Source organism: Hemiscyllium ocellatum, chromosome 9, assembly GCF_020745735.1.
Source record: "Hemiscyllium ocellatum isolate sHemOce1 chromosome 9, sHemOce1.pat.X.cur, whole genome shotgun sequence".
In the NCBI taxonomy this organism is placed as follows: Eukaryota; Metazoa; Chordata; class Chondrichthyes; order Orectolobiformes; family Hemiscylliidae; genus Hemiscyllium; species Hemiscyllium ocellatum.
In genome coordinates, this window is record NC_083409.1 from 94,660,317 (window position 1) to 94,676,052 (window position 15,736).

A 15,736-nucleotide genomic window follows, 5' to 3' on the forward strand; every position below is an offset into this window, starting at 1 on the left:
TCCAGGCAAATTATCTCTTGATTCCATTCAAATCCACTATCTTTATTCATCACAAACTGGCTCATTTCACCTCTGAGGTTTGCAGACTTGGTGTCTCCATTCAAGAAGCTTATCCCTTGCAAGTATAACATCGTTGCTGTAGTAGCCAGTCTTTTGATTATTTAGATTAGATTATTAGATTAGATTACTTACAGTGTGGAAACAGGCCCTTCGGCCCAACAAGTCCACACCGACCCACCGAAGCACAGCCCACCCATACCCCTACATTTACCCCTTACCTAACACTACGGGCAATTTAGCATAGCCAATTCACCTGACCCGCACATCTTTGGACTGTGGGAGGAAACCGGAGCACCCGGAGGAAACCCACGCAGACACGGGGAGAACGTGCAAACTCCACACAGTTCAGTCGGGAACTGAACCCGGGTCTCAGGCGCTGTGAGGCAGCAGTGCTAACCACTGTGCCACCCGTGCTTTGGAAAGAGCCCTTTCCAAAACGTTGAAGATATGCCTACTTATATCCAGTCAATTGGATTACAATCTTATGTTTTGCATAACAAATCTTCATGGCACGGGCTTGACAGATGGACACAGTAAATGGGCCAAATGAAACAAATAAGAAATAAAGAGAGGACAAACAATAGAGTGGATCAAGAAAAAGAAAAATAATAAAAATTAGATTAGAATTTAGAAACCAAATTAGGAGTGAACTTTTACAATTTTAATTGCTTCTCTATTAAGCCTGAGAAGTTGCTAGAACTCAAATCTCTTTATTGAAGTTAAAAATCACACAACACCACGTTATATAGTCCAACAGGTTTAATGGAAGCACTAGCTTTCGGAGCGCTGCTCCTTCATCAGGTGGCTGATAACCTGGTGTTGTTTGATTTTTAACTTTGTACACCCCAGTCCAACACCGGCATCTTCATGTCATGATTCTTTATTGAAAGGATCCTGATATTCAGCACTCTCCCAAGGGCAGGTTTAATCTCGTTTAACTGCACAAATTCAGCAAAGATGAAGTCACACAGTGGCCTCCCATTTACAGAAGGCAAATAGTAGATTATCACAACTTATCTATCGCCATGTGGCAAAATTGCTATGCACAAAATATCTCTCTCTGATTGCTGACTTACTTGCACACTAAGAATGGTGCACACATTGAGCTTGCTACTGGTTTCCCAGAAAGCTTAGGGTCCATATAATTTTGCTTTAATCTTTCTGAAGTTTAACAGGAGGAAACTCCAGCTCACGGATTCTCATAGAGGGTTTGCATGACGCGGGAGAGAGTTTGAGTTGTGTCTCATTAACTTAAGGACACATGTCTTCAGATGATGTTACCAAGGGCAGCATATAGATGGAGGATAAGGATGATTCTTGGGGGGCCCCAAAAGTACTAATGCAAGTGCACAAAGAGACACCATTGAACCACACAAAGTTCCATGATGGAAGTAGGTCACGTCCATGCTCAACAGTTGCAACTTTGGCAACATATATTGATTTTAGCAAACTGCTGGTTGTTTTACAATGAAGATACAGGAAACTATTAACAAATTCCAATATCATATCAAATGTCAAGATGATGATAATAGGGTAACATCCAATCTCTTTGATGGTCAGGATAAGACAGTACAAATAACACTAGGCAGGCAGATGGGGCCTTAGTTTGCTGTCAGTTCTGTGGGATGGGACTTCTAAATAGTGCCACAGTCCTCCAGAACATCAGCCTTAATTTTTTTTTGTACCTAGTCTCTAAGCAGGACTTGAACTCAGAAGCTTCAGGGTCAGAGGACGCAGTGCTGCCAACTGACCCAAAGCTGACTCAGAGAACAGTACTCAAAACAAATAGGCTCAAGAGAGCATGAGTGGAATCCAGGAGCCAAGGACAATTCAAAGGGTTTGACGATTAATAGGAGAAAGGAGGAAATGATGACGGCTGAAGGTTGGAGCAGGCAGAGGCTTGGTGAACAAGGACAATGAAAGGATGCTGCACTGGGAGACAATAGTTGGTCTCAATAATCTTGGCAAAAAAATCAAAGAGCTCCTCACACCTTAGGTGGGGAGTGGGAAGCAACAGAAGTGAGGGGCTTAGAACAAACTTTGAAGATGACACCTTGGGGTTGCTTTACATTCTGTCTGAAATTGAATTGCTTTTTTGAATCAATGAGAAATTATCCAAACCCTGAAAAAAAACCGTTTTAGAAAGACCTTTTATTTAAACTGAAAGCAAGTTCCCCCCCAAAATCCCACCTTAGTCATGCTCCCTTCCGAACGAAACATGTGGCAGTCAATTCCAAAAAAAAATTCACGTTCAAAATAAAGCAACCAATCTGCAAATGAACTAAAATGTTTTATGAAAAAGTTCAGCGGGGTTCGTGGAAGCAGGGAAGAATGTATTAGTACATGTGGATGTGATTGGAATTACAAAAGCCCACCCGGACTCTCTCTGAATTGCAGATGGGTTCAGGAGCAGTGTCCTCGGTCATGTGCAATTACTCATGGTTAAAGTATGCACCTCACCGGTTAACCAGAGGGATGAAAGATTTGTTTGGTCAATTTCTCTTCCCGGGCGGATGCAAACTAACAACAATAAATACCGAATAGCAAAGACAGTGAAAACATAACCCCGATGAATCACTTGCAGCTCTGTGTGCAATCACAGTACAGTCAAATTTCAAATCTGTTTCAGTCAGCATAAACCGGAGTGGTTCAATTTCTTCATCTGTAATAGACAGCAATTCCAAATAAGGACTTGCTGTGACTTTGAGTGAACTACCACCTTTATCTCGACCAGTGAGTGCCTTTGCAAACAAAAGGCGAAAACATCGCAGCTTAAGCGAAAGAAACCTTCATTTCTCTGTGCAGGCAGCAACGTCAGGGGGCAACTCCAGGTCAACAGATCTGTCCTGAATAACTAACTCACCTGGTACTGGCCACAGCAAGACATCCCCGGGGACCGTCTCCAGCAGATCTGACAACCTCCAAAGCAAGCGGCGGAACGAAGATAGTTTCTAAGACAGAGGCTGCACTGACTTCACCTGCACGGGAGGGAGAGCAAGATAGAGGGCGATAGTGAGCACCCCAACCTTTACCTGGTCTCCCAATCAGTCATGCACAGAAATAAGAAAATACCCATTTGCTGTGCTCCTGCCCTACCCAAAGAAATTATACATTGAGACTGAATGCTGCTCCCAGTCATATGTAATCTTCAAATTAACTATTGGATTGTTGTTAAAATAGAACCTCATTAGGGGAGGAAATCTGCCACCCTGACCTGGTCTGGCCTGCAGGTGAATTCAGATTCACAACAATGCAGTCAGCTGCCCTCTGAAGTAGCGCTGCCTAGCGACAAAAAAACTGCAGATGCTAGAATCCAAGGTAGACAAGCAGGAGGCTGGAAGAACGCAGCATCAGGAGGTGGAAGGGTCAGTGTTTCAGATGGAACCCTTCTTCAGGACTGGGTGTTTAAGGGAGCTGCAGACAAAGGGGGGGAGGGGCAGGGTGGTGAGAGAGGGATAAGTGAACACAAGTAGAAAGTACGACCTGGTTGGTCGAGGGGAGGAATGAATCCGGATGGTACCTGGAAGGAAGGGTTGATCAGAGGAATGGAACAGAGGAGGAGTGGCTGGAAGGGGAGATGGGGGATGGGAAGGGAGGTTATTTGAAATTGGAGAACTCAATGTTGAGTCCTCGAGACTGTAGGCTGCTCTTGTGGAAGATTAGATGTTTTTTCTCCAATTTGCACTCTGATTCACTGTGGTAATGGAGGAGGTCATGGATGGTCATGTTGGAAAGGGAATGGGACAGGGAATTAAAATGAGCAGTGACTGGGAGGTCAGGTTGGCCCTTGAGGGCCTGGCTCAGGGCATGTTTTGCTGAGCATCTCACCTCCCACAACAGTTCATCCTCCACCTGGGCAGCCTACAGCTAGGAAGACTCAAAATTGATTTCTCCAGTTTCAAATAACCTCCCTTCTCATCCCCCAAAACCATTCCCAGCCCCTCACCCTCCCTTCCATTCCTCTGATCAACCCTTCCTTCCAGCTACCAACTGGATTCATTTCCCCCATCGACCAACCAGGTCGTACCCTCTTCCTGTGTTCATCTACCCCTACCTCAGCACCCTGCCCTCTCCTTACCCAAATCCCTCCCTCTGGCACCCCACCCCCTGATCTGCAGTTCCCCTTACACCCACCCCAGTCCTGAAGAAGGGTTACACCTGAAACGTTGACATGTCCACCTCCTGATGCTGCCTGGCTTGTTGTGTTCTTCCAGCCTCCTGCTTGTCTACCTTTGAAATAGCTGCAAATGTGTTGCTGGTCAAAGCACAGCAGGCCACAAGTTCACCTGTACCTCCACACACATCATCTATTGCATCCGCTGCACCCGATGTGGCCTCCTCTATATTGGTGAGACAGGCCGCTTACTTGCGGAACGCTTCAGAGAACACCTCTGGGCCGCCCGAACCAACCAACCCAATCACCCCGTGGCTCAACACTTTAACTCCCCCTCCCACTCCACCGAGGACATGCAGGTCCTTGGACTCCTCCACCGGCAGAACACAACTACACGACGGCTGGAGGAGGAGCGCCTCATCTTCCGCCTGGGAACCCTCCAACCACAAGGGATGAATTCAGATTTCTCCAGCTTCCTCAATTCCCCTCCCCCCACCTTGTCTCAGTCGGTTCCCTCAACTCAGCACCGCCCTCCTAACCTGCAATCCTCTTCCTGACCTCTCCGCCCCCACCCCACTCCGGCCTATCACCCTCACCTTGACCTCCTTCCACCTATCCCACCTCCATCGCCCCTCCCCCTAGTCCCTCCTCCCTACCTTTTATCTTAGCCTGCTTGGCTCTCTCTCTCTTATTCCTGATGAAGGGCTTATGCTCGAAACGTCGAATTCTCTATTCCTGAGATGCTGCGTGGCCTGCTGTGCTTTGACCAGCAACACATTTGCAGCTGTGATCTCCAGCATCTGCAGACCTCATTTTTTACCTTTGAAATAGGCCTGACAATTGGTAAAGATAATTAGATGGGTAATAAATGCTGGCCTTGCCAGTAATTCCCAGTGACAAAAAAAAGTAGCCCCGGCAAACAAAACTAAATTCCTGTTACTTTATAATTCCAGCTTTTTGAAAGCTGACTTGCCTTGGGACAATGAATGATAATACTGTCTGTTCCTTGGAAAGGCCTGGGTATAGCATCCTACTCAGTCTAACAAGAAATATGTTTAGACATTCTGATAATTTATGGGTCCTATATGTAAGAACTTTGTACGATTGCCAACCAAGCTTTTAATTGGCATTAGAAAGCTTCTACATCCTGCACTCTCCATCCTTAGAGCTAAACCATATAAAATAATCTTTTTGCCTGCCACTTGATCTTTTGTGCATCAGTCACATGGCCTCTCCACCCTCCAATGGCAGCTGTCCTTTCAAGTGGTCAGGTTACCACACAGCAATGTCCTTCACTTTTCCAAGCTTCTCTATATTCAAGGTCTCCCATTTTAAGACCTTCCCTTTGGAGTTGAGTGGGAAAGATTTAAAAGGGACCTGAAGGCAACTTTTTCATACAGAGGGTGGTGCATAAATGGAACAAGCTGCCAGAGGAAGTGGTAGAGACAAGTACAGTTACAACATTTAAAAGACATTTGGACAGGTGCATGAATAGGAAAGAGGGATATGGATCAAAGTCAAAAAGTGTGGTGCTGGAAAAGCACAGCTGGTCAGGCAGTATCCAAGGAGCAGGAGAGTCAAGGTTTTGAACATAAGCTCTTCATCAGGAGCATGGTTTTCATCATTCCTGATGAAGAGTTTATGCTCAAAACATTGACTCTCCTGTTCCTCGGATGCTGCCTGACCTGCTGTGCTTTTTGACTTTTTGACTCTGACAAGTAACATTTGCACCACGCAAATATTACTCAGTGACCATCTCCAATAAGAGACATTCTAACCATTATCCCTTGAGATTCAGTGCTGTTACCATCACTGAATTCCCCACTATAAACACCACGGGAAAGACCATTGACCAGAAACTCAACTTACCATATCGATACAGTGGCTACAAGAGCAGGCCAGAAGCTAGGAGTACTGTGGTGAGTAACTGACTCCACCATATAGAAGGCACAAGTCAGGAATGTGATAGAATCCTCCCCACATGCCTGGATGGGTGCAGCCCTAACAACAAGGAGAAAGTGAGGACTCTGGAGATCAGAGTCTAGACTAGAGTGGTGCTGGAAAAGCACAGCAGGTCAGGCTGCAAATGAGGAGCAGGAAAATCTATGTTTCGGGCAAAAGCCCTTGATCAGGAATCCGGAGTCCATGTGGGATCAGTTAGTTGCAGAGGCAGGCACTGAGGAAGCAGATGTGGCTGTGGTAATGAGTTGGTTTCAGGACATGGCTGAAGAGCTTCAGGGCAGAGGAGATGATCTGGGGGGTGCAGTGAGAGAGAGACTCACTGAAATCCTTGTAGAGAAAGGAGGAAAACTTCTTCAAGGTAGGCACTCTTGCAAGATGATGCGCAGCAAGGTTAAAATCAACTAGGTGAAAATGAGGACTACAGATACTGGAGATCAGAGTCTAGATTAGAGTGGTGCTGGAAAAGCACAGCAGGTCAGGCAGCATCCCAGAAGCAGGAAAATTGACATTTTGAGCAAAAGCCCTTCATCAGGAATTGCTCCAATCGTTGCCTGACCTGCTGTGCTTTTCCAGCACCACTCTAATCTAGATGCAACCCTAACAACACTCAAGTAGCCTGACACCATCCAGGAAAAAGCAGCCTGCCTGATTGGCACTACATCCACATGCATCCATTCCCTCCACCATCGACGCTCAGTAGCAGCAGAGTGCAGGATCTACTAGAACACAATCTGAAATTCACCAAAGTTCTTTAGTCAGCATCTTCCAAACCCATGACTACTTCCATTTAGAAGGACAAGGGCAGTAGGTACATGGGAATACCACCACCTGCAAATTCCCATCTAGCCCACATAGATTCCAGCATCTACAGTAATTTGCTTTTAACCCACACACCATCCTGACTTGGAAATTTATCACCATTCCTTCACTGTCACTGGCTCAAATCTTGAATTGCCTTACTGACGGGTTAATGCACATCACATGAACTGCAGTAATTCAAGTAGACAGCTCACCATCACCTTCTCATTAATGGCAGCCAGAGTTGGGCAATAAATGTTGGTCAGACAGTAATGTCCACATCTCATGAGTTAATAAAACAAAAAACAGCAATAGCTTATTTCCATTAATTGGGGATCTTGTAATTTAAAATTGTCATTGGGAGTAAGAATAAAGATTAGAGGGCATTCCCTGTGAGAGTTGTCGGTCAGAGTATTGAGTAAAGGAATTGGGAGATCATGTTGCAGCTGTACAGGAAGTTGGTTAAACCATTTTTGGAATATTGTGTGCAGTTCTGGTCTCCTTCCTACTGGAAGGATGTTGTGAAACTTGAAAGGGTTCAGAAAAGATTTACAAGGATGTTGCCAGAGAATTTGAACTATAAGGAGAAGCTGAACAGGTTGGAGCTGTTTTTCCTGGAGCGTCGGAGGCTGAGGGATGACCTTACGGAGGTTTACAAAATCATGAGGGGCGTGGATGGGATAAATAGACAAAGTCTTTTCCCTGGGGTCGGAGAGTCTAGAACTGGAGGGCATAGGTTTAAGGTGTGAGGGGAAAGATATAAAAGAGACCTAAGGGGCAACTTTTTCACGCAGAGTGTGTTATGTGTTTGGAATGAGATGCCAGAGGAAATGGAGGCTTGTACAATTGCAAAATTTAAAAGACATCTGGATGGTCATATGAATAGGAAGGGTTTAGAGGGATATGAGCCAAGTGCTGGCAAATGGGACTAGTTTAGATTAGGATATCTGGGTGAAATACACGAGTCGGACCGAAGAGTCTGTTTCCGTGCTGTACATCTCTATGACTCTATGTGGTGGCAGAAGTGATGAAACTTTGAATAGTGGAAGAGACAGGACAATGGAGAGAGTGGGGGCTTAATTTTGAATTGATCAATGAAAGATCCAACATAAGCTCACTGCACCAAAGGTCTTCTGGTTATGCTGTAAACACTGTGCCCTAAGTGTTTTTCTCTCTCATACTACATCAAGGATGCTGGATAGACAGTTATCGTGTGCAGTGTGGTAAACAGCTGCTTTCAATAACTTCTCCAGCAGGATCTTTGCTTGCCTTTGTTTACAGATTTGTTTTGCTGAATTGCACATCCACCAAATGTTTATTTTGAAGGAATGTTATTCCACCGTGATCTGCTGTGCACTCTCGATGCAGACTTTCTTTTGCAGTGCCACTGACCCACTATGTGAGTTTGGTGGGAAAATCACTAAAGGAGCCTTATTGTCTGAATATTTGATTACAGAATATGGCCAAACATTCAGTAAAACTGATACAGAGCACCTCCCTGATGTTGTGTGGGTTGTTTGTGGTTGGGGGAGGGGTTCACAGAAGGTGGTGCTGTTAAAAATGCAAATTAAAGTTCCTACCAGTATACAATTTACATTCTTTACATTCAAAAGGCTACCTCCATTTGTGACAGACCATGAGTGACCTAACTAGAGAACCTTAACAAGTAGTTGGGTACTCTGACCTGTTACTATCCCATGTGCAATCTCTTCTGGTTCAGTTCCAAATCAGGGGTAGAGGCCATCAGGGTCCCTACCTCTCATGGACCATGAGCCACATTGTGTTGACCATGAGTTCCGACATTGTCTGTGAGCAGAGTGGCAGGGCAGTTTTGGAATCTGTGTGACAGCTTCCAGCAGACGCCAAACTCCTGGCCTTATTACCATTTTGTAATATGTCAGGCTTCATAAACATAAGCTCCACCCTGTAATGTTAATGCTTTTGATCTAATCAAGTTTTAGTTTTCTCTTAATTCCTTTATGAAAATTACCCACTTTTAGGAGGCCTAGCTCAGACTCCAGGCCTTGAGGGGAAACCCAGCACAGACTGTAATGCTGAACCTTTACTTATTTTTTATTTTTCTGATTTATATCTTAGATTTTGTACCTAGGTGTCTTTGTACCAAAGACGGCACTGGAAAGGATGTCTTTGTACACTTCTCACTGTTCTTGTGTATCTCTTTGTTTGAGTCCATGTGACAACAAACCTAATTCTAAAATTTCAATCGCCTCACTTTACATGTTGCTGCCTGACTGAATTCTTATATGTCAGGTAAAAAGTCAATTAATTGTAAACTGAAGCACTGCATTAATGAGTAATAAATGTAATAAATGTCAAAGACAAATTTAACCCATCAAATAGAGGATGTACAGCTTGATTACAATATAACTCGCAACACTAATGATTTCTGCTCTTAGTGATTTCTGCTGTTTCCATATAAATCAACTTTATTCCATATAAATCAATGTTTACAGCTAAATCAATGAATTTTCTCTCCAAGCTCGTAAAGACTGTGGGCCTTCTTTTAAATGTGCAAACACATTAGTTATGAACAAGTTAAAATCTCAAGTTAAAATCTCAGCCATATACATTTTAGCAACAACAGCCTTAATGTTGCAAACTGGCTTCTTGGAAGCCACATGTAACTTGGTGAATAACAGGACAGAAACAGAGCCAGCTTCTTTATTGTTTATTTTTGTCACTAACAATGTCCTAGCCATAGTATGGAGACATCTAATGTAACTGAGATTTATAGGGACCAAATTAGGTCGAGTGTGATTTTGACAACAGAAGCTGGATAATTAATACTGAATTAAGTCTATAGTATATCAGAGCAACCATTTCCCTGCTACTGGCGATCACATGTTCTGAAGACAAATCAAAATGTATATGGCTGAGATTTTAACTTGAGATTTTAACTTGTTTGCAATTTTAATTAATTTGTTTGCACATTTAAAAGGAGGCCCACAGTCTTTACGGGCTTGGAGAGAAAATTCATTGATTTAGCTGTAAACGTTGATTTATATGGAACAAAGTTGCATGGAATACAAGTGTATGTCATTCTTCAAACATGAGTCAAAATAACTTGCAAGGTGCTTGCATTCATATTCAGAACTGAAATGGATATTTCCCATTGCTTGCTTATCTCCTTCATGGTGTGGGTTACATTGTCAACTCAGGTGTAGTTATAGAAACTGGATCAGATTTCATCGTTGTCAGAGCAATCAGTAAGTTCAATGTGCACTCACTGCTGGCGCACTCACTGCTGCAAAGTACAAAGATGACGTTAAGTAAAGAACAACAGCAAGACAGCAACCTACAGACTTGTCAGATCCACTAAGTAGGAAATTAAAATTCTGACTTTCTGTGTTAAATGTATTGGGTTCAAAACATAACTCAATTTTTAAAACAAAACATGCAAACTCTCAAATGGGTCAAGGAAGTAAAAATTTAAATTTCTCATAGGTAAGATAATGAGGGAAAACAAATTACACACCAGCAGATATCTCATTACATTTACAGGATTAAATTGTATTCACTCTTGATACATGTTCAATGATCATTGAGGTCAGCGCTACAATCTCAGCCGATAGGCAAACAATCATGAAATTAGCACTGGATCAACGTCTTGAATTTATATAGCATTTTTGATATTGGGGCATCATAAAGCATTTCACAATTCTTGTAGGGAACTACAGAAAATTGGGTTCTTGGAGAAATACAAAATCCCTCAGATCATTCAAAAAATTACATACTAAAACTCATTGTTCTATTTTAGTTGCAGCACCACCCCTCCCCCCATTATTCTACCTTCCTATTTCCACATTTTCTTGAACTCTCTGGCCAAAGACAAATCAGATCCATAGCACAGTGAACATCACTATAGACAGCGCAAGGAGGCATTTCTTGATGATCTGCCAGAGGATGTAGTGGAGGCTGGTACAATTGCAACATTTAAGAGGCACTTGGATGGGTATATGAATAGGAAGGTTCTGGATTAGAGATCTCTCCACTCTGCCTGTATTCCTGATGAAGGGCTTTTGCCCGAAACGTCGATTTTCCGGCTCCTCGGATGCTGCCTGAACTGCTGTGCTTTTCCAGCACCTCTAATCCAGAATCTGGTTTCCAGCATCTTCAGTCATTGTTTTTTCCTATATGAATAGGAAGGGTTTAGAGGGATATGGCCCGGGTGCTGGCAGGTGGGACTAGATTGGGTTGGGATATCTGATCGACATGGACGGGTTGGACCGAAGGGTCTGTTTCCATGCCGTACATTTCTATGACTCTATGACTCTACTCCAACTAGAACACATCTCCTGAAGAGTTGGCACCAGTCTACATCACATGATATCCGGCCAACTGTACCAATAGCTCTCAGTCACTTCAAGTAACTATGGCAAAATATCCGTTTACATGTATGTTGTGACCTGGAGATATGAATAATAATGCTGGATGCGGTCATTTCTTTCCAAGATATGTATGACAGAAATCTTATTCTTAGCTTTAGGTTTAGGTTTTACTGTCACATGTACTTAAGTATGGGGACAAGTGTATCATGAAAAGTATAGAATGTCCACTACACACACGCCATCTTAGGTACAAAGCACCTAGGTACAAAATCTTAGTCACAGAAATAGATAACTAAGGAAACAAGAAATTTCAGCTTGACAGTCTTCTTAGTATAAAAGGAGAAAAATAAAGAAATAAATTAAAAAATCAAACATTACAGTCCCTCTACTCTCACAGCCTCCCATTGGCATATATTGGAAGCATTTTCAGATTGATAGTCACCCTGTTAGCTATTTTATGAATACACCTTTTACAAAGAACAAAGAGAACAAAGAACAAAGAGAACAAAGAACAAAGAAAATTTACAGCCCAGGAACAGGACCTTCAGCCCTCCAAGTCTGAGCCGATCCAAATGTACTGTCTAAACCTGTCGGTCAATTCCTAAGCATCTGTATCCCTCTGCTCCCCACCTACTTATGCATCTGTTCAGACGCATCTTAAATGAATCTACTGTGCCTGCCTCTACCACCTCTGCTGGCAACGCGTTCCAAACGCCCACCACCCTCTGTGTGAAGTACTTGCCGCGTGTATCCCCCTTAAATTTTCCATCTCTCACCTTGAAAGCGTGACCTCTCATTATTGAATCCTTCACCTTGGGAAAAAAGCTTGTCTCTATCCACCCTGTCTATAACCCTTCATGATTTTGTAAACCTCAATCAGGTCCCCCCAATCTCCTTTTTTCTAGTGAAAATAAACCTAACTTCCTCAACCTCTCTTCATAGCTAGCACCTTCCATACCAGGCAACCTCCTCATAAACCTTCTCTGAATCCTCTCCAAAGCGTCCACATCCTTTTGGGAATGTGGTGACCAGAACTGCACACAGTATTCCAAATGCAGCCAAAGTAATGTCTTGTACAATTTTAACATGACTTGCCAGCTCTTACACTCAATACCCCATCCAATAAAGGCAAGCATACCATATGCCGTCTTGACCACGCTATCCACCTGTGCAGCAACCTTCAGAGTACAATGGACCTGCACTCCCAGATCCCATCAACTTTTCCCAAGGCTCTTCCGTTCATTGTATAATTCACTCTAGAATTAGTCTTGCCTAAATGCATCACCTCACATTTGTCTGGATTGAAATCCATCTGCCACTTTTCTGCCCAACTCTCCAGTCTATCTATATCCTACTGTATTCTCTGACAGTCCCTTATGCTTTCTGCTACTCCACCAATCTTTGTGTCATCTGCAAACTTGCTGATCATACCAACAGTGCCCTCTTCCAGATCATTTATGTATATTGCAAACAACAGTGGCCCCAACACTGACCCCTGTGGAACACCACCAGTCACCTTTCTCCATTATGAAAAGCTCCCTTCAACTACTACTCTCTGTCTCCTGCTGCTCAACCAGTTCTTTATCCACCTAGCTAGAACAACCCTGCATACCATGTGACTTCACTTTCTCCATTAGTCTACCATGGGGAACCTTATCAAAAGCCTTACTAAAGTCCATGTATATCACATCAACAGCCCTTCCTTCATCTATCAACTTGGTCACTTCCTTGAAGAACTCTATTAACTTGGTAAGACACGATCTCCCCCGCACAAAACCATGTTGCCTATCACTGATAAGCCCATTCTTTTCTAAATATAAATAGATCCTATCCCTCAGTACCTTCTCCAGCAATTTTCCCACCACCGATGTCAGACTCACTGGTTTGTAGTTACCCAGAATATCCCTACTACCCTTCTTGTACAGGGGACAACAAAAGCTACCCTCCAGTCCTCTGGTACCTCACCTGTGTTTAAGGATGCCACAAAGATATCAGTCGGCCCCAGCTATTTCCTCTCTTGCCTCCCTCAGCAACCTGGGATAGATCCCGTCCGGTCCTGGGAATTTGTCCACCTTAATAACCTCAAGCCTACCCAACACATCTTCCCTACTTATGTCAACGTGAACCAGACTAATCAAACTTCTATCTCAAATCTCAACTTTCATCATGTTCCTCTCCTCAGTGAACATTGATGCAAAGTAATCATTTAGAATCTCACCCATTCTCTCAGGTTCGATACACAGCCTTGCTTCATTATCCTTTCTCCAGTCACTCACTTGCTTCTTATATAAGAATAAAATGCTTTGGGATTTTCCTTAATTCTGCTTGCTAAACCTATTTCATGACCCTTTAAGCCTGCTTGATTCCTTGTTTAAGACTGGTCCTACTCTTCCGATATTCTTCCAGGGCCCACTCTGTTCTTAGCTGCCTGGACCTATGTACGCTTCCCTTTTCCTCTTGGCTAGTCGTACAATTTCTCCTGTCATCCACGGTTCACGAATCTTGCCCTTCCTATCCTTTGCCTTCAATGGGACATGCCTATCCTGCACTATCTTTGAAAGACTTCCACATCTCAAATGTGGACTTCCCTTCAAATAGCTGTGTCCAATCCACATTTCCCAGCTCCTGTCTAATTTTGATATAATTGGCCTTGGCCCAGTTTAGTACTCTTCCCTTAGGACCACTCTCTTCTTTATCTACGAGTATTCTAAAGCTTACAGAATTGTGGTCACTGTTCTCAAAAAAATGGTGGCCTGAATTGCATCTATTTTAATGCAGGGAATATAGTGTGTAAGGCAGATGAACGTAGGGCTTGGATTGGTGCCTGGGAGTATCAAGTTATTGCAATCACAGAGACTTGGTTGAAGGAAGGGCATGATGATTGGCAATTAAATGTTCCAGGATATAGACGCTTCAGACAGGATAGGGAGGGAAGTAAAAGTGGGGGTGGAGTTGCATTGCTGGTCATGGACAATATCACAGCAGTGCTAAAGGAGCACACTATGGAGGGCTTGGGTAGTGAGGCATTATGGGTGGAGCTGAGAAGTAAGAAGGGTGCAGTTACACTGTTGGGACTGTATTACAGGCCTCCTAACAGTGAGCGTGAGGTAGAAGAACAAATAGGTAAACAGATTATGGAAAGATGTAGAGGCAATAGGGTAGTGGTGATGGGAGATTTTAATTTTCCCAACATTGACTGGGATACAATTAACGTCAGAGGTCTGGATTGAGTAGAATTTGCAAGAAACACCCAGGAGAGTTTTCTAGAGCAGTATGTCAATAGTCCGTCGAGGGAAGGGGCCATATTGAGACAAGGAGACAAGGGGGCTACCTTGTCACTATCTTGATCTGAAATGGGTCTAGAATCCAAAGCCTCTGGCTGAGATGCAGGAACACTACTCAATGCACCACAGCAGCTCCCACTTTCATACTTGTTGGCTGTAATACAACACTTTCAATCTCATGGTGCCAAGTTTGATCTTCTCATTGCAGAGCTCCGTATTGTAGTTCAAAAGTTATTGAAATGACAGACACCCTGACCTTATTGAATGCTTTAACTGGTGAATTGTTGAATGTAATATATGATTTCCTCAATTGAGATTTTGAGTCCATTACTAACTTCTTCACTATACTACAATATAATACAGCACTATTTTACACAGCATATGTATTTTTACTTTTTGTTTGATGGTAAAACTGCAAGTTGAAAGCAGTATCTCAGTGTGTTTTAATTGCTGTCAGCTCTTTGCTTCCTAGTTAATGAATGATGTTAAGTAAATATAAAAACGTGAAGTACATTTACCTGTGTTGTTAGAGTGTGTATGCAGTATTTTGAATTAGAATTAGTGCATCCTGCCGAAACAGCCTCATTATAGCCACTCCCAATGCTAGTAGGCAATTGTGATTGAGTAATATTGGGCTTAACAACCCTTAATCATTTTTTGTAAACTTTGTCTGAAGCCTTCAGGAGGGCTTATGAACAATACATATCGAACAATGTTTGGAACATGCATTTTCAGCCTTAAAAACCTCTATAAGCAACATTTAATGCATGTTCTTATATTCCAACATAGTGGAATACTTAAAAGATCTGCTCAACCCTTTTATAAACTACACAGTTAAGACATTTGATACAACATTGAAATTTGGTACAACCATGTGAAAAAGTTACGCAGAAGAATATTGTTTCCATAGTATAACAATAGATTATTTGGCGGTTGAGTGATTGGACAACATGATGTTCATTTAAAAACTCATTAATTTCCACATTATTACTTTGACCTGCTGATGAACAAGTTCCAACTGGTTACACTATTATTTTGAAATTAGGGCTCATGCAAACATTCAGTTAATGAATGGTACATTTGACTTCTCATTTTCCCAATAAATGCATGAATCGAATCACAAGGTAAATAACCAGATCACGTGTAAGCACTTGTCACAATACTGTATA

The 15,736-nt window shown here is 42.8% G+C and overlaps 1 protein-coding gene across 2 annotated transcripts in view; it reads right to left on the reverse strand.

The window, feature by feature from the left end:
* The window catches only part of LOC132818830 (choline transporter-like protein 3), a 91,943-nt gene extending 88,919 nt beyond the window's left edge, over positions 1-3,024 (reverse strand). Inside the window, exon 1 of one of the 2 annotated variants that reach the window (XM_060829952.1) lies at positions 2,924-3,024. In XM_060829952.1, the coding sequence (XP_060685935.1) occupies positions 2,924-2,947 (24 nt within the window). In that variant the 5' untranslated portion in view covers positions 2,948-3,024. The remainder of the gene's footprint in view (positions 1-2,923) is intronic. The other variant, XM_060829953.1, reaches the window with a different exon arrangement.
* Between the last annotated feature and the right edge of the window lie 12,712 nt (positions 3,025-15,736).